This window comes from Xenopus tropicalis, chromosome 2, assembly GCF_000004195.4.
Source record: "Xenopus tropicalis strain Nigerian chromosome 2, UCB_Xtro_10.0, whole genome shotgun sequence".
NCBI classification, from domain to species: domain Eukaryota; kingdom Metazoa; phylum Chordata; class Amphibia; order Anura; family Pipidae; genus Xenopus; species Xenopus tropicalis.
Window position 1 is genome coordinate 28,511,505 of NC_030678.2, and position 24,159 is coordinate 28,535,663.

The following is a 24,159-nucleotide window of genomic DNA, read 5'->3' on the forward strand; positions in this document are numbered from 1 at the left end:
GTCCCTTACCTGCACTTACCTGTATATTATACACAGCCTGCCCCATGTCCCTTACCTGCACTTACCTGTATATTATACACAGCCTGCCCCATGTCACTTACCTGCACTTACCTGTATATTATACACAGCCTGCCCCATGTCACTTACCTGCACTTACCTGTATATTATACACAGCCTGTCCCATGTCCCTTACCTGCACTTACCTGTATATTATACACAGCCTGCCCCATGTCCCTTACCTGCACTTACCTGTATATTATACACAGCCTGCCCCATGTCACTTACCTGCACTTACCTGTATATTATACACAGCCTGCCCCATGTCCCTTACCTGCACTTACCTGTATATTATACACAGCCTGCCCATGTCCCTTACCTGCACTTACCTGTATATTATACACAGCCTGCCCCATGTCACTTACCTGCACTTACCTGTATATTATACACAGCCTGCCCCATGTCCTTTACCTGCACTTACCTGTATATTATACACAGCCTGCCCCATGTCACTTACCTGCACTTACCTGTATATTATACACAGCCTGCCCCATGTCACTTACCTGCACTTACCTGTATATTATACACAGCCTGCCCCATGTCCTTTACCTGCACTTACCTGTATATTATACACAGCCTGCCCATGTCACTTACCTGCACTTACCTGTATATTATACACAGCCTGCCCCATGTCACTTACCTGCACATTATACACAGCCTGCCCCATGTCACTTACCTGCACTTACCTGTATATTATACACAGCCTGCCCCATGTCACTTACCTGCACTTACCTGTATATTATACACAGCCTGCCCCATGTCCCTTACCTGCACTTACCTGTATATTATACACAGCCTGCCCCATGTCACTTACCTGCACTTACCTGTATATTATACACAGCCTGCCCCATGTCCCTTACCTGCACTTACCTGTATATTATACACAGCCTGCCCCATGTCCCTTACCTGCACTTACCTGTATATTATACACAGCCTGCCCCATGTCACTTACCTGTATATTATACACAGCCTGCCCCATGTCACTTACCTGCACTTACCTGTATATTATACACAGCCTGCCCCATGTCCCTTACCTGCACTTACCTGTATATTATACACAGCCTGCCCCATGTCCCTTACCTGCACTTACCTGTATATTATACACAGCCTGCCCCATGTCCCTTACCTGCACTTACCTGTATATTATACACAGCCTGCCCCATGTCCCTTACCTGCACTTACCTGTATATTATACACAGCCTGCCCCATGTCCCTTACCTGCACTTACCTGTATATTATACACAGCCTGCCCCATGTCCCTTACCTGCACTTACCTGTATATTATACACAGCCTGCCCCATGTCCCTTACCCGCACTTACCTGTATATTATACACAGCCTGCCCCATGTCCCTTACCCGCACTTACCTGTATATTATACACAGCCTGCCCCATGTCCCTTACCTGCACTTACCTGTATATTATACACAGCCTGCCCCATGTCCCTTACCTGCACTTACCTGTATATTATACACAGCCTGCCCCATGTCACTTACCTGCACTTACCTGTATATTATACACAGCCTGCCCCATGTCCCTTACCTGCACTTACCTGTATATTATACACAGCCTGCCCCATGTCCCTTACCTGCACTTATCTGTATATTATACACAGCCTGCCCCATGTCACTTACCTGCACTTACCTGTATATTATACACAGCCTGCCCCATGTCACTTACCTGCACTTACCTGTATATTATACACAGCCTGCCCCATGTCACTTACCTGCACTTACCTGCACTCTTTATAGCTTCAAAATAGCCTCTTTCTCTGCCTCTTACTGACAGATTAGTGTATATTAATCTCTGCCTGTGACTGACAGGTTATAGTATGGTGTCTCTGTGACTGACAGTGAAAGGGTTAAATACTGTCATCTCTGTTCGTAACACCTGTAGCACGAACTGTTAGGGTAAATCTCTGTAACTCTGTCTGTGCACCTGTAGCACTGTCCCTATAAGCAGTCACGGACCGGTCCGATTTAATCTGTGTGATGGCAAGATATCTATGTCACTGCATGCGAGCTGATCAGGGAACTTGAACAAACGATACAACCAGTATGTGTATTGCAAACAAGTTCAACTTTATTTTGTTTTGTTATTACTTATATAGTAGATAGAAAAACACATCCCATTATGCTTACGTATCATGGGTGGATACATATGCCTTGAAATTATTAGTAGAAATACAGAAATTATTTAAGTAGCTGCTGAAGCTTTATTATGATCTCTTAGCCTTGAATATTAGCTGAGATAATCAAGGCCGGAGCAACTTGGACTTGGACAAAGACAAGATAGTGAGGATAATCATAATAACTGAAGTAATACTTTCTCAGACCTTCTTGATTTAAAACAAAATTTGTATAAATTCAGCATTAAGTAATTTAAACCCTATCAGACAGGTTATAGTATGGTGTCTCTGTGACTGACAGGTTATAGTATGGTGTCTCTGTGACTGACAGGTTATAGTATGGTGTCTCTGTGACTGACAGGTTACGGTATGGTGTCTCTGTGACTGACAGGTTACAGTATGGTGTCTCTGTGACTGACAGGTTATAGTATGGTGTCTCTGTGACTGACAGGTTATAGTATGGTGTCTCTGTGACTGACAGGTTATGGTATGGTGTCTCTGTGACTGACAGGTTATGGTATGGTGTCTCTGTGACTGACAGGTTACGGTATGGTGTCTCTGTGACTGACAGGTTACGGTATGGTTTCTCTGTGACTGACAGGTTACGGTATGGTGTCTCTGTGACTGACAGGTTACGGTATGGTGTCTCTGTGACTGACAGGTTACGGTATGGTGTCTCTGTGACTGACAGGTTACGGTATGGTGTCTCTGTGACTGACAGGTTACGGTATGGTGTCTCTGTGACTGACAGGTTACGGTATGGTGTCTCTGTGATTGACAGGTTACGGTATGGTGTCTCTGTGACTGACAGGTTACGGTATGGTGTCTCTGTGACTGACAGGTTACGGTATGGTGTCTCTGTGACTGACAGGTTATGGTGTCTCTGCCTTTGACTGACAGGTTATAGTATGGTGTCTCTGCCTGTGACTGACAGGTTATAGTATGGTGTCTCTGCCTGTGACTGACAGGTGAGGACCTTAGTTCTCTCTTTCCAATGCATGGTATATAGGTTAAAATGCCTACATTTTAGCCCCCCCTAAACATTGGGAGTAAGACATTTTTCATAAACATATGTTGTTATTGTTAATATATATACATTAGTAATGCCTGCTTACTGCCTGGAAGCCTATTTACCGCCCCTGCAAAGATTGCCCCTTGTGCCATTATAGTTAGCGCTGTTTGCTGTGACTGAATGATAACTGTAATTGCTTCATGTGTCTGATCAGTTAGAACAAGGCAGCCCGACACCAGGAAAACAGAGCAGATTTGTCTCTCAGAACATTTTCATAGCCCATAACTGCTGCTAATCTCTACTGACTACTTTGCTTGACATTATCATTTTAACACTTTTACCTCAACCTGTGGTACTATGGATATTTTCCTCATTATGGAAAACGGACAAGCACATCACTAGGTTTAGGTATTGGCTCCTCATAGTGTGTCATTCAGAAATCACATTTTATAAAATCACACACAATAAAATGACTGTACCCGATAATGTCTTGGATTTTTACAGAGCAGAACTACACTTACATCAGTTTTATGGCCAGGAAGTAGGGTTACATTGGACAGTACCAGAGGATCTCATGCTGGTCCCTGGCTCTAGCTTAGGAGCATTCCCATTGGCCCATCCAAGCCTATATAGCAACTTATACCTTTAGGCTCTACCTATATCTAATTGCTGCGAGAGCGGAGCTAGGCTAATTATCTGGTGGTCTCTAAGAGACCCAGTCTAACACTGCCAGCCATTAATAATCAGTGTCCAATGAAATAAAAATGAAACCGTGTATATAAAACAAAATAGGACTCCTATAGTGATCTCTAGTAAGTCTGTGCTTTTTGGCAGTCGCTAGACCCATTCAGAGGCCTCCTAACATTGCCCGAACAGGCACACATGGGTTACATTTCCCAACACTACAGTGGCAGCACCTGCCTGCGATTACTAAAGGACAGCTTCTGTGTGTGGTTGCAACATTATATCCCTTCAGTATGAGTTCCTATTGTGGAGGCACTGGCAGGTTGGGGGTGCGGAGATCCCCCATGCTGTGGCACTGGCAGGTTGGGGGTGCGGAGATCCCCCATGCTGTGGCACTGGCAGGTTGAGGGGTGCGGAGATCCCCCATGCTGTGTCACTGGCAGGTTGGGGGGTGCGGAGATCCCCCATGCTGTGGCACTGGCAGGTTGGGGGTGCGGAGATCCCCCATGCTGTGGCACTGGCAGGTTGGGGGGTGCTGAGATCCCCCATGCTGTGGCACTGGCAGGTTGAGGGGTGCGGAGATCCCCCATGCTGTGGCACTGGCAGGTTGGGGGGTGCGGAGATCCCCATGCTGTGGCACTGGCAGGTTGGGGGGTGCGGAGATCCCCCATGCTGTGGCGCTGGCAGGTTGAGGGGTGCGGAGATCCCCCATGCTGTGGCACTGGCAGGTTGAGGGGTGCGGAGATCCCCCATGCTGTGGCACTGGCAGGTTGAGGGGTGCGGAGATCCCCCATGCTGTGGCACTGGCAGGTTGAGGGGTGCGGAGATCCCCCATGCTGTGTCACTGGCAGGTTGGGGGGTGCAGAGATCCCCCATGCTGTGGCACTGGCAGGTTGGGGGGTGCGGAGATCCCCCATGCTGTGGCACTGGCAGGTTGGGGGGTGCGGAGATCCCCCATGCTGTGGCACTGGCAGGTTGGGGGGGTGCGGAGATCCCCCATGCTGTGGCACTGGCAGGTTGGGGGGTGCAGAGATCCCCCATGCTGTGGCACTGGCAGGTTGGGGGGTGCGGAGACCCCCCATGCTGTGGCACTGGCAGGTTGGGGGTGCTGAGTTCCCCCATGCTGTGGCACTGGCAGGTTGGGGGGTGCGGAGATCCCCCATGCTGTGGCACTGGCAGGTTGGGGGGTGCTGAGATCCCCCATGCTGTGGCATTGGCAGGTTGGGGGGTGCGGAGATCCCCCATGCTGTGGCACTGGCAGGTTCGGGGGTGCTGAGATCCCCCATGCTGTGGCACTGGCAGGTTGGGGGGTGCGGAGATCCCCCATGCTGTGGCACTGGCAGGTTGGGGGGTGCGGAGATCCCCCATGCTGTGGCACTGGCAGGTTGGGGGGTGCTGAGATCCCCCATGCTGTGGCACTGGCAGGTTGGGGGGGTGCTGAGATCCCCCATGCTGTGGCACTGGCAGGTTGGGGGGTGCTGAGATCCCCCATGCTGTGGCACTGGCAGGTTGGGGGGTGCTGAGATCCCCCATGCTGTGGCACTGGCAGGTTGGGGGGTGCTGAGATCCCCCATGCTGTGGCACTGGCAGGTTGGGGGGTGCTGAGATCCCCCATGCTGTGGCACTGGCAGGTTGAGGGGGTGCTGAGATCCCCCATGCTGTGGCACTGGCAGGTTGGGGGGTGTGGAGATCCCCATGCTGTGGCACTGGCAGGTTGAGGGGTGCGGAGATCCCCCATGCTGTGGCACTGGCAGGTTGGGGGGTGCGGAGATCCCCATGCTGTGGCACTGGCAGGTTGGGGGGTGCGGAGATCCCCATGCTGTGGCACTGGCAGGTTGGGGGGTGCTGAGATCCCCCATGCTGTGGCACTGGCAGGTTGGGGGGTGCGGAGATCCCCATGCTGTGGCACTGGCAGGTTGGGGGGTGCGGAGATCCCCATGCTGTGGCACTGGCAGGTTGGGGGGTGCTGAGATCCCCCATGCTGTGGCACTGGCAGGTTGGGGGGTGCTGAGATCCCCCATGCTGTGGCACTGTTATGGTGGAGGGAGAGTTCCCAGCCCCATACAGCGAATGACAATACAGGAATAGAAAAGACTGGAAGCGCTCGTCCGCCCCAGGCACAAGGCGTTTCTTTCCTGTCTTTACGACACTGGCGCTGCTTTCCGGGATAGTGACGTGGAACGTCAACAGTCTAACATGGCTGAGCCCGAGGAAATCTCGCCTCTGTCTTCGCCTTCTCCCCCGCTGTCCTCTCCGGGAGCCGGTGAAGAGGAGGAGCCGGATAGCTGGTAAGGCAGTGTCAGTGGGCAGGTAGCCATACAGTACGGGCTATAGTGGGGGAAGGGTACAGGCCGGACTGTAGGGGAGAGGGACGTAGTGACTGGGCGGCAGCTACTCTGGATACGGCATCATGTATAGCCTCTGTTATTGGGGGGGGATACACAGCATGGGGCATGTGCAAGGTCCCTAAATGACACTCTGTACAGATGTTGCTCCCTAGGGTTGGGAGCAGAGGGGATCCAAGGTTGCACTTAGCATGGCAAGGAAGTTTTTTTTTTTTTTTTGGGGGGGGGGGTCATATGATAGCAGGGACAGTAGGTAGTGTACAAGGGGGGGGTCACAAAATAGCAGGGACAGTAGGTAGTATACAAGGGGGGGTCACATAATAGCAGGGACAGTAGGTAGTATGGGGGGGGGGTCACATAATAGCAGGGACAGTATGTAGTATACAAGGGGGGGTCACATGATAGCAGGGACAGTAGGTAGTATACAAGGGGGGGTCACAAAATAGCAGGGACAGTAGGTAGTATACAAGGGGGGATCACATAATAGCAGGGACAGTAGGTAGTATATAAGGGGGGGGGTCACATGATAACAGGGACAGTAGGTAGTATACAAGGGGGGGTCACAAAATAGCAGGGACAGTAGGTAGTATACAAGGGGGGGGTCACATAATAGCAGGGACAGTAGGTAGTATACAAGGGGGGGTCACATAATAGCAGGGACAGTAGGTAGTATACAAGGGGGGGTCACATAATAGCAGGGACAGTAGGTAGTATACAAGGGGGGGGTCACATGATAGCAGGGACAGTAGGTAGTATACAAGGGGGGGGTCACATGATAGCAGGGACAGTAGATAGTATACAAGGGGGGGTCACATAATAGCAGGGACAGTAGATAGTATACAAGGGGGGGTCACATAATAGCAGGGACAGTAGGTAGTATACAAGGGGGGGTCACATAATAGCAGGGACAGTAGATAGTATACAAGGGGGGGTCACATAATAGCAGGGACAGTAGGTAGTATACAAGGGGGGGTCACATAATAGCAGGGACAGTAGATAGTATACAAGGGGGGGTCACATAATAGCAGGGACAGTAGATAGTATACAAGGGGGGGTCACATAATAGCAGGGACAGTAGGTAGTATACAAGGGGGGGTCACATAATAGCAGGGACAGTAGGTAGTATACAAGGGGGGGGTCACATAATAGCAGGGACAGTAGGTAGTATACAAGATTGTAAGCTCTACGGGGCAGGGACCTCCATCCTCTTGTGTCTCTTGACTCTTAACTTATTGCAACTGTATTTATCTTGTATTTATTTGTATTTATTGTTATACTTTGTACTTATCTATTATTATCTTAATAACCCCCTGTTTGTATTAATGTATTCTACTGTACAGCGCTGCGTACATAAGTAGCGCTTTATAAATAAAGATGTACATACATACAAGGGGGGGTCACAGGTTACAAAGAGACTGGCATGCATTGCATATACATCATTGTACATTTTATATTGCTTGGTGTCACTGACCCTTTGAAAGGATAAAATTTGAAGGGAAAACTTTTCCTGCCGATGTGGTTTCTGTATTAGTACATAGGCAGCTGGGAGTTTATTAGGGTGCAGGGGTGATAATCTGAATTGGTGAATGTTGTAGGAAGCAAATCTTGCCAGAAAGCAGGGAGTTGATCAAGAGAAATACATTTTGTTAGTGAACAGTGAATGATTACAGAGATTTTGATGAGTTTCATCTCAAAGTATTAAGATGTCTGGGTATGCAGGGAGCTGTAGTTTAGCCCAGCTTTGCTTTCAGTATCCCCAACACAGGGATCAAGTAATCTTTTGGGGGGGGGGGGGGGGCACAGACTTGGCTTATAACTTTTACATAGGAGTCATGTCTGTTTATCCCCCTGGTTATTTAGAACAACACATGCAACGCTGGCCTCTCAAGCAGTGGGGTCAGTCATTAAACTGAGAAGCGTCTGCTTGTATCCCTTACTAAAGTGCCTGGGAGTTATGCAATAGGCTTCATCTGCACATAGGGGAAAGGCTTTGGGATCCCATCCATTATCATAGGCAATATCTACTGGTTTACATTAGGGGATTGCTTTGGAGAGGATAATATTTTTCTCTAATGCATTTTTATGACATCCCATAGATGAAGCCAGAGATAATTGCTGTGGCCTGGTTTCAGGCATCGTGTATAATAACAATTATGCATAACAAGCCAGGGATGATTTGCTGGAAGGATGTTGCTATATATGCAGAAGTCTGGAGTAGCTGTCCATCAGCTTTTATTTTATTTCTTCAGTTAAAGGTTGATGACATATGCTGTTTGTCTTTGTGCCTGAAAACAATGTGTTATGTCTCATAAAGTAGCTGTGAGCTGTATTTTTTTTTCTATATAGAAACCTGAGGGTCCGTGCCTACAAGGGCATCCCACGGGTGCCTATATTTAAAAAGATATGCCTTTTTTTATTTTTTATACTTTTTATTTTTAGTTTTATTTTGAGAACCCCATCCTGATGGTGGACACTTCCTGCAGATTTGGTAGGTGATGGAGTACCACTATCATACGTGACTAAAGCATATGGCCATGGGCAGAGCCAGGTAGTAATGTGCCTCTGAAGTAGAATCAGGGGTATGTTCTGGAGAATGGCAATTCTAAAAGTCACCAGCATAGTTTAATGAATGACAGATCATTTAGCACAAATGTATGTGCTGTTTATGATGTAGTAGCAAGTTGGGCAGTGGGGTTGCCTATTAAACTCTGCCCAGGCATTTCATACAGTGCTGTACAAACATTTCATTTTCAAATTAAGTTCTGAAAGCCTTGGTGGTCTTTTTGTACATGGATAGAAATCTGCCTGACAGATCATGTACAGAGATTGGTTGTCAGTGTTGCATTTTCTAATCAGACTATGGTTCTGAGAGGTGTGCTGCAGGATTCTGTATATTTATAGGTGATTGTAAAGATGGTATCCAAATCAATTTGCAGTTAAATGACAAATGAGATCACGTGTTGGCAAGGTTGGTGGCATACAGTGTTTTTCAGCCAGCAGAAAAGTGCCCAAAACCATCAGCCTTAATATAAGGTTATTTAGATTGTAAGCTGTATGGGACAGGGACCTCCATCCTTCCATCTCTTTGATTCTTAAATATTGCAGCTGTACTTTGTATTTATTTTTATTTACTATCTGACCTTGTATTTATCTATTATTGTAACCTGTTTGTTGAATGAATTTATTGTTCTACTGTACAGCATTACATACATAAGTAGTGCTATATAAATAAAGATATGCATACATATATTTGGGATTTAAAAATATGTAGGATGCTTATACAGGTATGGGACCTGGGGTTTGCTATTAAAGGGATCTTTTTCATAACTTAGATCTCCATATTGTCTACTAAAAAAATCATTTAGACATTAAATAAACCCAATTGGGTTGTTTTGGCTCTAATAAGGATTCATTATATCATAGTTGGGATCAAGTACAGGTACTGTTTTATTATTACAGAGAAAAAGGAAATAATATTCAAATATTAGAATTATTCAATTAAAATGGACTCTAGGGGAGATGGCTTTCCATAATTCAAAAATTTCTGGATAACGGGTTTTCAGATAACAGATCGTATACCTGTACATTCATGGGATAAAGGCAAATACTTGATCGAGAAAGACCTTGTGGTACTCGTGAATAGTGAACTTATACTTTGAAAGCATTGCCAGTCAGCAGCAGGAAGGGCCAGCAAGACATTGCCCTGTATTAAGTGTGAGGAGGGGGTCATTCTTTCTCTTTTGATCTTCGGTGCTTAAAAGTGACAACGAAATTGAGAGTCCAGAGAAGAGTGAGCTGACAAAGGGTACGTTAGATCTCAGCTGGTTTAACAGTTATTTTCTGAACCAACTAACTTTTTGCTAATGTACTTAACACATTCTGAGCAGCAAATGTTATGTGATCCCCAACCAGTGACTCTGGGGCAACACGTTGCTCACCAACCCCTTGGATGTTGCTCTCAGTTCCCCCAAACCAGGGAGTTATTTTTGAATTCCTGACTTGAGGGCAAGTTTTGGTTGAATAAAAACAAGATTTACTACCAAATAAAGCCTCCTGTAAGCTGATAGTGTGCATAGAGGCCCCTAATAGCCAATCACAGCCCTTATTTGGCTCCTCCATAAACTTTTATGGTGCTTGTGTTGCTCTCCAAGTCTTTTTACATTTGACTGTGGCTCACGAGTAAGAAAGGTTGGGGACCCCTGTTATAGAATGACCTATTCTAAGCAACTTTTAAATTAGTAATTATTTATTTGTTATAGTTTTTGAATTATTTGCCTTCTTTCAACTCTTTGCAGACCCCAGCAGCCAAAAAACTTTTTGTAACTTTATTCTCTAATCAGGCTCTCTCCTATTGATATATCAGTCTCTCATCCAAACCACTCCCTGCTAAGGTAACTTGGACCCTAGCAACCAAATAACTGCTGAAATGCCAAACTGGAGAGTTCCTGAACTGAAAATGAAATAACAAAAAAAACTGCAAATAATGAAAAAATGAAGACCAATAACAAATTGTCTCAGAATATTGCGCTCTACATCATACTAACCAAAAGGTGAACAACCCCTTTAAAGAGAGTGCTAAAAATTTAACACAGTGGCCTTCACGTAACGATAGATTATTTATGTCCAGTTTCATTTACAGCAGGTCAAATAGGAATATGAGTTTGTTATACACTTGAACAAGTCTTGATTGTCCTGTAGAATCTATACTTATAAATGGAAGTTATTGATATCCTCAGTTGTAATCAGTGCTTAAGCTGGCTATACACGCACGTATACAAAAGTGCTCTGCCTTTGGCCTTGTTCCTTTATATGGTCATGAAATTCCTTGCTGTCTTTTTATATCCTTATACTGTATTTCACAATAGGGGGTACATTATTCCACTCTGTATTGGTCAGTTTGTTTTTAGAATCATTTAGGCCGGTGTCACTGAAGCATTGTTAAACACCTTATTTAGCAGTATGAGCTATTGTTAGTTACTAATTGCCAATTGAATTCTGCTCCGCCAGACTGTCCCTTTCTTTCCATCAGTAGAAAGGATTGGTCCTGCAAGGTGCATCACAAACCTCTACACATTACTCTTTATAGTTATTCTGTTTTGCGGCATGTGTTACTGGATCTGTTTAACAACTTTTTGTCTGTGGATAAAATCATGTTGCTATTTGTGTTTCCACGTATATATCACAGACTTCAGTGTCAGTGTTAACAGAACTGTTCAGGCTTCAAAAATGAGGAAATAAATTCCACAAAAGCAGTTATAAATGTAATTGCTCACTGGCCTTGTTCGAAACTTGTCAAAGAAGCAGTATAATTTCCATGAATTGTATCTCTGCCTCTATATTCTATTACTGCCTCTTTAGTCTAAATACATTTCAGCCAGAAATAGCATGAAAAATCATGGACTTAAACACTATGCCGTACACCAGGGATCCCCAACCTTTTTTTACTTGTGAGCCACACAGATGTAAAAAGTGCTGTTAAAGGAACAGTAACATCAAAAAATTAAAGTGTTTTAAAGTAATTAAAATATAATGTGCTGTTGCTCTGCAAAGAAACTGGTGTTTTTGCTACAGAAAAGCTACAATATAAATAAGCTGCTGTGTAGCCATGGGGGCAGCCATTCAAGCTGGAAAAAAGGAGAAAAGGCACAGGTTACATGGCAGATAACTAGTAGATAAGCCCCATATAATGGGGATTTATCTGTTATCTGCTAAGTAACCTGTGCCTTTTCTCCTTTGAATGGCTGCCCCCATGGCTACACAGCAGCTAACTTATATTAACTATAGTAGTCTTTCTGAGGCAAACACACCAGTTGTAGCAATGCAGGGCAACAGTACATTATATTGTTATTACTTTTATACACTTTCATTTTTTGGTGTTACTGTTCCTTTAAGCCACACAACCATAAAATAGGTCTTTGGGGATGGCAAATAAGGGCTGTGGCTGGCTATTTGGTAGCCCCATATGGACAGCAGTCCTGGCCTGCAGGAGGCTCTGCCTGTAGTAAAACTGTGTCTCTGTGCTTCTAAACCCTGCTCCAATGCCAAAATATGTAATAGAGTGCACTACTTTGAGGCCACTGGGAGCATCAAAGGGGTTGGTGAGCAGCAGGTTGCTCGCGAGCCACTGGTTAGGGATCACTGCCCTATATGAATAGTAAGCTCTTATTGGCAGGACCCTCTTTACTTTCTGTATTGGTTGTTTTTTTTCTGTATGTAATGTTCATTGTTTACAACCACTAATTGCACAGCACTGTGGAATATGTTGTTTCTTAATAAATATGCATTAAAGATAATAAAGGATCTTTATAGTATATACTGCTTCAAAAAGGTCTGTAGCTACTGTTAATTTAACAAGATAAGATGGTGTTGGGCATCAGCTGGTTCTATTAGACACCATATTTTGTCAGTAATACTGCTATGGCTGTTTAGGGAGGTTTGTAGTTTTGGTTCAGTTAGAGATGCAGCGTATTTATTGGATATGTTTGTTCCTTTTTTTACTCTCTTGTTATAATCTTAGGCTGGGTTCTAGAGGCCACATATGGCCTCCAATGGGATTTTTATTTACCCAATTTCTCAAGGACTCCATTGACTTCTTTGTACAATAATTCTCTAATTTCATGTAGATTGGTTTGCATTTAGCAAAAATGCTATATCCAGACTTGTCACATGACCAAATTTAGTGTAGAAAACATTTTATTGGTTGTATTTGAGTTGTGATCGTGTACATAAACGGTAGATAAAGATACAAGGGGTCCTCTGCATTTATCAACGTATATAGGAGACATATATTATATATTAAGCCCTTCTGTGCATTAAGCTACCAGTAAATGCCCTCCTCTTTAAACAAAACAGGGATTGTGTGTCCATATATTGCAATTTGCTTCAAGCTGGCCAACTATGTCAAAGTCATCCTCGGTCTGACCAGTCCTACACTCACTTTGTTCTGGTTCTACTGCTTCAATATGCGTTTTACACAGGGACTGAGTTTTACCTGCAGCCTGTTTGCTTTCAAAGTAAAAACTCCCAAATGAATGAATCTCTAATTGAAACTTGCTGGTAGGGTAAATTGTACCCTAGAAACAGATAATGGGTGAAATTCCAAACTGCAGAGGTGCTGAACAAAAATAAAAATCATTTAAAAACCACCACATAACTAATGATAACGAATTGCAAATTGTCTCACAATATAACTATAACTATCCTATGATAAGGATTAATTAAAGGTTAATTAACCCTTTAATTTGGGCAGTTTAAGTAGTGTTTATGCACTTTTTTTCTTCTATGGGCCATATTAAATAAGCTTATGTGAAATGGGGGTATGTTTTCTCTTTAAATGGTAATTGACTTCATAGGCAAAAATGAACTTGAATGAAGTGTATGCCCTTTGTATTATTAACACACTCGTGAGCATTTGTTTGTTTTTCATTTATTTGGTTCCATTATGAAAAGCCAGCATTATCCAGTAGCAATAGAAGATCCAGGTGATTGAACAAAATTCAAATACAGACCCAGTTTTGAGTTGCTTGTTTGCAGAGAGTGTTAGTTTCTGTATAAACCATGAAACCATCAATGCTGAATGTGAGAACTGGCAAGTACCCAGTGTGCAGGTGAATGCTATGACAAGCTATCCTAAGGGCATTGCTTTAATGTTATAAAGCTGCCTGTATTATTCTGCCCACAGAGATGTACTTTCCATTAGGCAAACAGTTCCGCCCCAAGAAAGAATACATTTTATTAGTTTTCTTTAAAGTGGAAGCTTTGACAGCAACCTTTATAACCTTGCTGAATGCAAGCCTGTCCTTTCCACTTTTTGAAATTTTATTAAATAATTTACGTAGTGCTGTATTTTATCCCATTACATTAGTATTTTTATATTTCATACATTTATATTTACTTTGCTGACTTTTTATATTGTAGTTCTTCAAGCTGGTCTGATATCCCAGATTTAGTGGGATGCTCTTAGCTGATTTTGGCCATACTTCCTGATCATCTGTGCATGAACGCCAGTTGGGGGACAGGTCAGTTTTTGGGAGACCAACAGGTTATCCTTCTAGGTAGCTAATTTATCCACACCGAAAAATGCCATCTGCTGATTGAGTTTATGATTAGAGATGAGTGATTTTTGTGTTTGATTTTTTTGCAATGAAATTTGCTGTTTTGTTGCTGAAAAAAGTTTTTTTGCACGAGGAAAAACGCAAGAAAAATTGCCAATTGGCTCCAATGTGTTTGGCACAAAAAAATGCACATTGATGTGACGAAAAACACAGTGAAATTTTTGCAAAATTATGCAGTTACACTATTTATCAATCTTTATAATGGATCGACAGATAAGGAAAAACCAATAGGTTTTCTTCACTCCTTGCAGAAAGTCCCAAACAAAGAGAAAAATATTGTTTGGCCAACCCTGTGTATGGACAGTAAGTCAGTATCTGGTCATTGGCTGACCAGTCAGATACCAAGAAGAGTCAGCCAGGGCATGGCTACCATTAGTCAAACTCTTTACATATAAATAAGAGATTCATACAGCAGGGGTGATGGAAGACGGATGTTTTGTTTCCTGCACTTTTTCACCTCTAGCAGATATGACAGTAAATGACCTTTCTACCATCATTAATATCAATAACTGGTGGGAGAACTTATGCATCACATAGTAGTCCAAAGCACACACTGGAGGAATTTAAGCACAGGCCTAAAAACATCCCATCTGCCAGCACTCTAAATGATTTATCCATGGGGCATGTGAGACACTTGTTGTATTCCTGAATTTATATTTAGACTGTCTGCTGTAAAGCAAGACTGAACTGCTGAATTTTTTGTCCAAAAAGCAGCTGGTAATAAGCTTCTGCATGCAAGTATAAAACCATGCCTTTTTACATCATAAATGTAAGCTTCACGCCTAAGTGTGTCACCCTTTGTGACACACTCCCTTTGGAGTAAAATATTGAGTACAATTTACACTTTTGAGATTTTATCCCAACTCCAGGATTACACAATTTATAAATCACATGTTCTCTGTTTCATTATCTTTTTCCAACTAAATGTGAGGAAGTTACAGCCACAAAACAATGGAATTACTTACTTGCAGTTTTGTTATCACTACACTGCTCCTGAAAATAACCTTTTATGAGATAACTGACTGACTGCTAGGCAAGAATGAGCACGTATCAGCTGAGAATGTGGCTCATTTACTAAAGAGCACAACATGTATAATATTCATATATTCTCAGTTCCTCATTTTGGCATTTAAACTTCCTGGTTGTTGGCAAAGGGGAATTGGTTTCAGTGACAGACTAGAAGATGAGTAAAAAAGGGGACAAAACAGCAGGGGGTAGTTGAACTTTAAGTTAACTTTTGGTATGTTAAGGCAACCAAGGCCAAACAAAAAGCTAAATCATACGAAGAGTTAATTTAAAGGTAAAATACCCCTTTAAGTAATAGCTAATAACCACAATACAGTGGAACCACCATAACTTATTTTTACCTTTTCTGTGTTGCCGCCAGTTTATAATGCATAGTACATTTCACCAATTCTACATTTTCATGGATTTTACACCATTTTTTTTTCTGGTCCCCTGAATAAGGTAAAATAGGGGATCTACTGTATTCTAGATCAGCAGTCTTTCTGTTTGCCAAGGTCATGGGCCCCAACGAGTTTAAAGTCAATAGACTGAAGCAGAATTGAAAGCCGAATATTGTAAAAAGCAGAATTCGAAAATAAAACATTTTCCATACATGTGCTGAGCTGTGGCTCTGTATTGAGCTTGAGTCGGCTGGGCAGGCTGGCAAAAATACAAACTGTGTGAGGCAATGATACTGCGTATTATCAGGGAGCAGATCTTTGTACATTGGCCTCTTTTTGCCAGGGGTTTGGCCACAGCCTGTATAATCATGGTGGCTAAGCTGTTGATTACACATTTTCACTGCATGCAGCTAAGCCCTTTTCAGAGTGCTGACAAGTTTAGTTCAGCAACATAGAAGAAAGTCTCCTGATCTAAATAGCTGTCATTATCCGATTAGTAAGAAGCTTATGTGAGCCCTGCAGCATCCCCTCTGATCTGACACTGTACAAATAGGTTGAGCCGCCATTATGGAATATGATTATAAGAAGCAGTCACTAAAAATGCGGATACCCAGGAGCTTTGTAAATAATGCAAAATCAACACTTTTCATTTTTGACTCCCTTTTTAAAGTAGAAAGTGCAAACGTTGGTTATTTACCTTTAGTTGTTTGCCAATGTCAGGAGGACCCCTTTTCTATGGCAGTGAATTGCTTAAGGAAACCTGCCAAAACTGTGTGTTGTTGTCCCCCCCCCAGTGATTGTACCTTTCCTTCTCCTTTACCCGGACATTATTTTGACAATCCCCTATTGTTTTTGATGATTTGGCCACTGGAAGCACTATCCTTTCATATTCTATTGATTATATTTCTTGTTACCATGGCAAGGAAAGGACCACGTCACTTCCCACTAAAAATGATGAATATGTAGACCGATAATGCGCTCCATGAATAACTCAGTCATTGAGCAAAATAATGCTATTGGTTGAGTCCAACGCTGACTACTGCTAATGTAATACAGTCCCTTAGCCTGATGCTACCATGGCCTTGTTTCCCTGTAAGTATGGGTTAAGGGGGCTGCATAATAGTAGCCTGTAATGCAGTGATCCCCAACCAGTGGCTCAGGGGCAACATGTTGCTCCTCAACCCCTTGGGTGTTGCTCCCAGTGCCCCCAAACCAGGGAGTTATTTTTGAATTCCTGACTTGGGGGCAAGTTTTGGTTGAATAAAAACAAGATTTCCTACCAAATAAAGCCTCCTGTAAGCTGATAGTGTGCATAGAGGCTGCCTAATAGCCAAACTTAGCCCTTATTTGGCACCTCCATGAACATTTATGATGCTTGTGTTCTCCCCAAGAATTTTTACATTTGACTGTGGCTCACAAGTAAAAAAGGTTGGGGACCCCTGCTGTCAAGACACATCTACCATACTATTGTACCGTAGCAACCAGATATCCGCTGAAATTCCAAATTTGCTAGCAGTTAAACAAAAAGCTGAATAACTGAAAAACCACAAATAAAAAAAGAAAATCAGTTGCAAATTGTCTCTGGATATTATTGGCTACAGTTCTTTAAATTTAATTTAAAGAAGACATATTGTGTGAAAAACAATGTGCCAGTACTAATTTAAACATAGAAGGAATATGCTTATAAAGTTGGGCTGCCTCCCAGGATGTGTGTGGGCCACAGCACTCAACACACTGCACTGTAGGATAGGAGCCAATCAGCAGCTAGGCTTACCTAATAGGGACCTGAAGCCTGCCTTCTGTGTAACTGCAGAGCTGTGATTGGTTATCCTAGTGAGCAGGGACTGATAGGACACGCCCATCCCTCATTTGAAACACAGGCAGTGACTATAGCAGATCTATAGATAAGAGATAGATTTCATAGTATTCATTTTTAGCCAATAGTAAAATCAATGCTTTGAATTAAAAAGTATCACAGAATAAGAACCGAATAAGAGAACTGGTCAAAGGGCTGAATTGTTCTGCAAGGCCACATACAATCCGTATAAATGAGGTGCGTTTCCATTTTAGGCTTTTGGCAGTGGGGGTAAGTTAATGAGATCTTTACATGCTACAAACAACAGAATCTGTGGTGTCTGCACTCCAATAACCGTCCAGAATTGTTTGTCCTGGGACCTGTATCTTTTGGTTGCCTTTAAGGTTGACCTTGAATGACATCATTGTAGGCTAAATTGATAATATACAAATTCTCATTCTTCCCTCTAAAAGACCAAAACAACTCCATGTGATTTGTGTGCATCCCATGCAAAAGCTTGGGACACTGTGGCGTGCTCCCCGTGCTCTTTATTGTTTTCAGCAAGTCAGACATTTCTGATTTATTGTAGCAGGCAGCGCGCCGAGCCTCATGATGTGGCGACTTGCAGACAATTAAGGAAGACCAAGGAAATATAATACTATCATAAATCAAAGGTCAGGTTGCACAAACAAAGGTGTTTCTGCTTTAGAGATTTGCTTAACATACACACCATGCAGTTAAGGAGCAGTATGCAGACCCTCTGAAGAGATACAAAATGCCTGATGGTCTAAGAGGTTAGCATGGGTAAAGGTTGGGAGGGAGGCAGCACTGAGCTGTGCCTTAGTACATACACTGAAATCATTTGTATCTACAGATCTTCATTTGCTATACAGTGCAGAAATAATGGCAGTGATTCTTCAGTCAGAGTCCCTTTAATTATGTATTAATTTTTACATTTGAAATAGGGAGGCAGATCTTAGTGAAGCTTTGGAGGCCGGAGGGTGTGACCTTGAGACAGTGAGAAATATCATTCAAGGAAGGCCAGTCCCGTGTGATCTCAGGCCTAAAGTATGGAAGGTAAGCAATCTTAACCAGTGATACATTTTGTTTAAAACATGTCCATCATGCCCTGAAGAAGCCACCAACTTGCAAATGTCCCACAGTTGACATGGAATGTTTTTTGTTATTTCTTCAGCTAAACAGGGCAAACAGAAAAAACTAAAGTTATTGCATGTTTGGTGCTTGCAAGCTAGATACCTGTATACACCCCCTCCATTCCTACTTTGATGATGTTTTGTTGGCAGGAGTCCATTAGGAGGAGAATTATCTGTGCAATGGTGATTTAAGTATCTGCCTTGCAAGGTCCAAACATGGAGCAGCTTCATTTTCCCTAATTTGCCATGTTTAGCTCAAGAACTAACAAAAACCTCAGATCTTCTTTTATAATTAAAACAACAGGCCAAAAGTATGTTCAAGCCCTAGTCACTGCACTCATTTTGAACAATGTTGAATACTCATACCAATATATACCGATATATATATGAATAGCACAGCCTTTCAGGCAGCCTTTATGTTATCTGTACACTCCTGACTTTGTGTTTGAAGGAGCAGTATACATCTAAGTACACCTTTTTTCAACACAAGCAAAATAAATACAACTTATGGTGAAAGTATATTCTGCCTATTTTTATTTGAGAAAAATCTATATTTTCTTTTTTTCTGTCTTTTCATATTATAAAGCAGTGACAGAACTAAATTTTGTAATTAAAACAATAGGCAAAGTATGTTCAGCTCAAGACCTGTTGGCAAAACCCAAGTTGTACAAGGCGGTATATGGACTTTTAAGCCACCATACTTACCTTTTTATAGAAATGTTGCTGCATCTGGAGTTTGGGCTCTGTTAGCCTGCAACTCTAGTGGGGAAAACAATTTTTATTCAGTGCATACCCTTAAGTATTGAATGGGATCTGTTATCCAGAAAGCTCCTAATTAAGGGAAGAACTTCTCCCATAGAGATCAAATAATTAAAATTTGTAAAAATGATTTCCTTTTTCTCTGTTCAACAGTACCTTGTACTATATCCTAACTAACATAGAATCAATTCATGTTAGAGGCAAAACAATCCTATTGGGCTCATTTAATGTTTTAATGATTTCTTTGTAGACTTAAGGTATGGAGATCCAAATTACATAAAGATCCCTTATCTGGAATACCACAGGTCCCAAGCATTCAGGATAACAGAGCCCATTCCTGTATCATATTTTGTGGTCTTAACCTAGTACAGGTATGGGATCCCTTATCCGGAAACCCATTATCCAGAAAGCTCCGAATTATGGAAAGCCTGTCTCCCATAGACTCCATTTTAATCAAATAATTCAGAATTAAACGGATTTCCTTTTTCTCTGTAGTAATAAAACAGTACCTTGTAATTGATCCCAACTAAAATATAAATAATTCTAATTGGAAGCAAAACAATCCTATTAGGTTTAATTAATGTTTTATTGATTTTTTAGTATACTTAAGGTATGGAGATCCAAATTATGGAAAGACCCCTTATCCGGAATACCCTTGGTCCCGAGCATTCTGGATAACGGGTCCTATACCTGTATTTTCCACTCCTATTCTATTATGCAGTGCTGAGTTCTCCTTTTTGTATATTGAATCACTATTTATGCTGTTGGAGATTATGCTATTGCTTCCAGATGATGGTCATAACTCCATATCATGGTATTCATGAAAATGTGCAAAAGCCTTAATGAAAACAAATCCTTTAAACTTGCATTGACTGAAGTTTCCATGTTCTAGATCGCACTGAATGTGTCTGGGAAAGGGGACAGTTTAGCTTCATGGGATGGTTCTTTGGATCTCCAAGAGCAGCCACTCATCCACAGAGACTGCCAAAATCTTATCGGTAAGATCGTAATTATTTTGTTGTTTGTATGTGGATGTGGATTTAATTATTTTGTACAAATTTTTGATTCCCACTACAAGTTAGTTTGAAAGATTACTGTCCTTTTTACATTCTCTGCTTGTATTCTAAATGATTGGAACTAAGCTACCAGTATCCTAAATTATTAAATTACCAGTCTGCAGTGAGTTCTTTATGGGCTCGTTAAAATGAATGGAAAGTCAAAGCAAGGAATAAATGGCAGGCTATAAATGTAGGCACAGTGCAGATCACTACATAGTGTAAATACAGCATTTCATATAGTCCCAGAAGAACCATAAAAATTAATAGATTTCACAGGTCAGTATAACAAACCACCTCCCCCTTTTTTTAATTTTTTTTTTAATTTTTTTTAACCTAGACAGTAAATATATACAATGTTTGTATACAGCAGGGCCGAAAATAGGGGTTGAAAGCAGTTGAAAATGCAGGGACTGGTGTAGAATATTCATCTAGAAAGGCTTCATTGGTTGTAATGTAAATTAGTGCAGCGCATATATAGAAGTGTCCCTTCATTTTCATGTGATATTGTAACTAATATCAAACTAATATGTGACTTCTCATATCTCTTCTTATCTATACAAGTAAAATATTCCTATATTGGACTTGCAATAAAGGCTACATTATTATCAACATATTATCAGCAAAGCGTGAGTAGTGAGCTAGATCTGATATACCTCCCCATAATAATATCTATATGCAGGGGGAATTAAGATACATAAAAATCCAGTACCCTGTCTATTCATGATGTTCATTATTGCCAGTATAGTGTCCCATTACTGATCCTGGAGCCTGAGTTGTGTAGAAATGGTCACAGCACTGCTCTGGGTTACGAGAGGCTGCTCTGTTTCTCCTGAGCCCAATATTTACTTTAACCCTTTTGCATAATGCACTTGGCTCCTTTTCCCCTGGAATCACAATCTACAGTGATGGTACTATGGTGTGTTTAATGCATGTCCCGCAGATTGTGCATTTGTTGGCACTTACTGGGTTAAAGTAGGAACATAATACATTTTTACAGGTTCTTCATCCCCTGTAATAGCTGTGGCCTATGTTGAAAACATTGATGCCCTGCTGACTGAGGAGCAGTTGACAGCCAATGTGAGATATTGTCCAAGGCCCTAGTCAGCTTGTACTACATTACTCAGCCAATAAATCATACAAGGGTAGACTAACACAAACAAATTGATTGGCATGTAATACATCTTTCCCTATTCATTAAAAAAAGCTTGTGTTTGAATTCCGTTTCTGAGACTTGATCGATGATATTCATAATAAAGAGTGTGCTAGTTACCAGCTATTTAATCTTTCTCTTTGTTTGCTCAGACCAGCTGTCAGTGGCTGAAGAAACAAAATCTGTGCTGCTTCAGGATATCGAATCTGTCGTCACCTTTTACTGTAAATCACGCAATGTTAAGTACCAGGAAGATGCCAGCTGGATTCATCTTCTTATGCCACTGGTGGACCTCCAGCTGCCACGCAGCGATTTATATAATTGCTTCTATGCAATTATGAATAAGTATATCCCAAGGTAATTCTGCAAGTTGCTATGTTATATAGAATTTTCTGTTTATAAAGGCAATAGAAAGGGCTTCTTTGTGTTACTCGTGTAAGGTATGGAGCAGGAGTAACCGTGCCTTAGAAAAGGCAGCTGAAGCAGTTCTTATAGACCAAACCAGCAGGCCACACGGTGTACATACTGTTTACTGTAAGCATATGGTGCAGTTGTTTTAATTCTATAGAGAATGTACTTGTCTACCAGCACATGTTCAGCATCATAAACATTTTCAATTTTACTTTGCTGTGCATATGCCTGTACTTCTTCAAATGATCCCTGGGGAAGAATCAAGGTGCTGGCATGGCTCTTAAAGTAAAATTACCTTGGGCAGGAAAGAAGAGGGGGGCAGGCCCGGAATAATAAGCTACCATATTTAGTAGGAGTTTCCTAACAATCTGACACCTTACACTGGCGTCACAGTTTCACTGGGATCAGTTAATGAACCCAGGCACGCAAGATTATGCCCCTGGGAAGCACTTACACCACCAGGTCCACTCCTCTGCAGCAAACACTGGATCAGAAATCCGGTACTTGATGCAGGGAGCAGTCCCTGGCACTTGCTGTGTAAAATGATGCACAAGTTAGTGGCAGGTGGGGAGATGTCTATGTGATTCCCCCCACCACCCTTCTTAGATTGTATGCTGCTCAATACAGGCAGTTCTCAATCAAAAGGGTATGCCACAGGTATTTGCAGGGGAGTTATACAAAGCAGGGCCCAGTGTGAAAAATGCAAAAATAAATACCCGATTGTGGTCTTTTCTATATGCAAACGTGCAATAAAAACCCTCAGAAACTATTAAAAAGGGGATGTTTTTCTTTATTATGGTACATACATTTTTGTATACTAAAGAGTTTAGAGGAGACGTGTATTTAGTCACAGTAGTTCTGTACAAGCTCAAAAGTCAAATGACTATATAGCTCTGTGCAACATGTTAGGGCTATAAGAATAATAACTTCTGTCCCCTTTTTTCTTTAGGGATTGTAACAGGAAAGGAAAACCATTTCATTTATTTCGACTCCTTTTGCAGTACCACGAGCCAGAACTCTGTTCTTTTCTAGACACCAAGAAAATTACACCTGATCTTTACGCACTTAACTGGGTAACTATGCAGTATCTATTTTTTAGGCTGGGGTTGAAATATAGGTAATGCACACCAAGTTTTAAGTATCGTAGAGGTAGATTCTCAGCCTGTGTTTATCCACAGGTCAATAACTGTGACAGTAACCATAAACTGTTGAAATAGTGCAAAGGGTTCAGGAAGCGTGCAATTGTGCGCAGGAGAGCAACCTGATTTAACTTGCTGTTACACTAGCAAAGTCACTGTTCATGTCTGCCTCCACTAGTTTTTGTTTTCTCTAATTTATACCTTTTAAATGTACAAGGTATTAAGAAGATGATTTTATCGCATTGGGACTAGCAGAGTGGAAGAATAGAAATAGTGTATAGATCAGTGATCCCCAACCAGTGGCTTGGGGGGCCACATGTTGCTCCCCACCCCCTTTGATATTGCTTCCAGTAGTTTCAAAGTAGGTGCCATTTTTACATTTCTGGCTTGGAGACAAGTTTTGGAAGCAGAGAGAAACCGTTTTACTCCAAGCAGAACCTCCTGCAGGCCAGCAGTCCACATGGGGCTACCAAATAGCCAATCACCGCCCTTATTTGCCACCCCCAAAGAACTTTTTGGCTCACAAGTAAAAAAGGTTGGTGATCCCTGATCTAGATAGTAGATAGGTCCTAGTTTCAGTTGCAGCCAGGGCATTATCTGCCAGAGTTTGCATTTTCTCTTTGTGCTTACACTGGTTTCCTCCCGTACAGTTTCATTGGTTTCTGATATAATTATTCACAGTGTAAGTGAATGTGATAGGGACTGACATTTTTGACTGATCTGCTCTGTTGTTGCTGCAGTTCGGAAGCCTGTTGGCCTTTCATTGCTCTGTGGACGTGACTCAGACAATCTGGGACAATTACTTACAGCAGGCAGATCCGTTCTTCATGTACTTCCTTATGCTCATCATGCTCGTCAATTCCAAGTGAGTGCATAGTTCTGCCATGGAGTGTTCTCTGAGCTCTCTTGCCTGTGTCTCGTCACTCATGATGTGTTTTTGTTTGTATTT

At 42.2% G+C, this 24,159-nt stretch overlaps 1 protein-coding gene across 2 annotated transcripts in view; it reads left to right on the plus strand.

The window, feature by feature from the left end:
* The first annotated feature begins 6,001 nt into the window (after positions 1–6,001).
* tbc1d23 (TBC1 domain family member 23) overlaps positions 6,002–24,159 on the plus strand; it is a 35,918-nt gene continuing 17,760 nt past the window's right edge. The window contains exons 1-6 of one of the 2 annotated variants that reach the window (XM_004912250.4): positions 6,002–6,167; positions 18,505–18,616; positions 20,345–20,450; positions 21,813–22,017; positions 23,021–23,144; positions 23,951–24,075. In XM_004912250.4, the coding sequence (XP_004912307.1) occupies positions 6,076–6,167; positions 18,505–18,616; positions 20,345–20,450; positions 21,813–22,017; positions 23,021–23,144; positions 23,951–24,075 (764 nt within the window). In that variant the 5' untranslated portion in view covers positions 6,002–6,075. The remainder of the gene's footprint in view (positions 6,168–18,504; positions 18,617–20,344; positions 20,451–21,812; positions 22,018–23,020; positions 23,145–23,950; positions 24,076–24,159) is intronic. The other variant, XM_004912251.4, reaches the window with a different exon arrangement.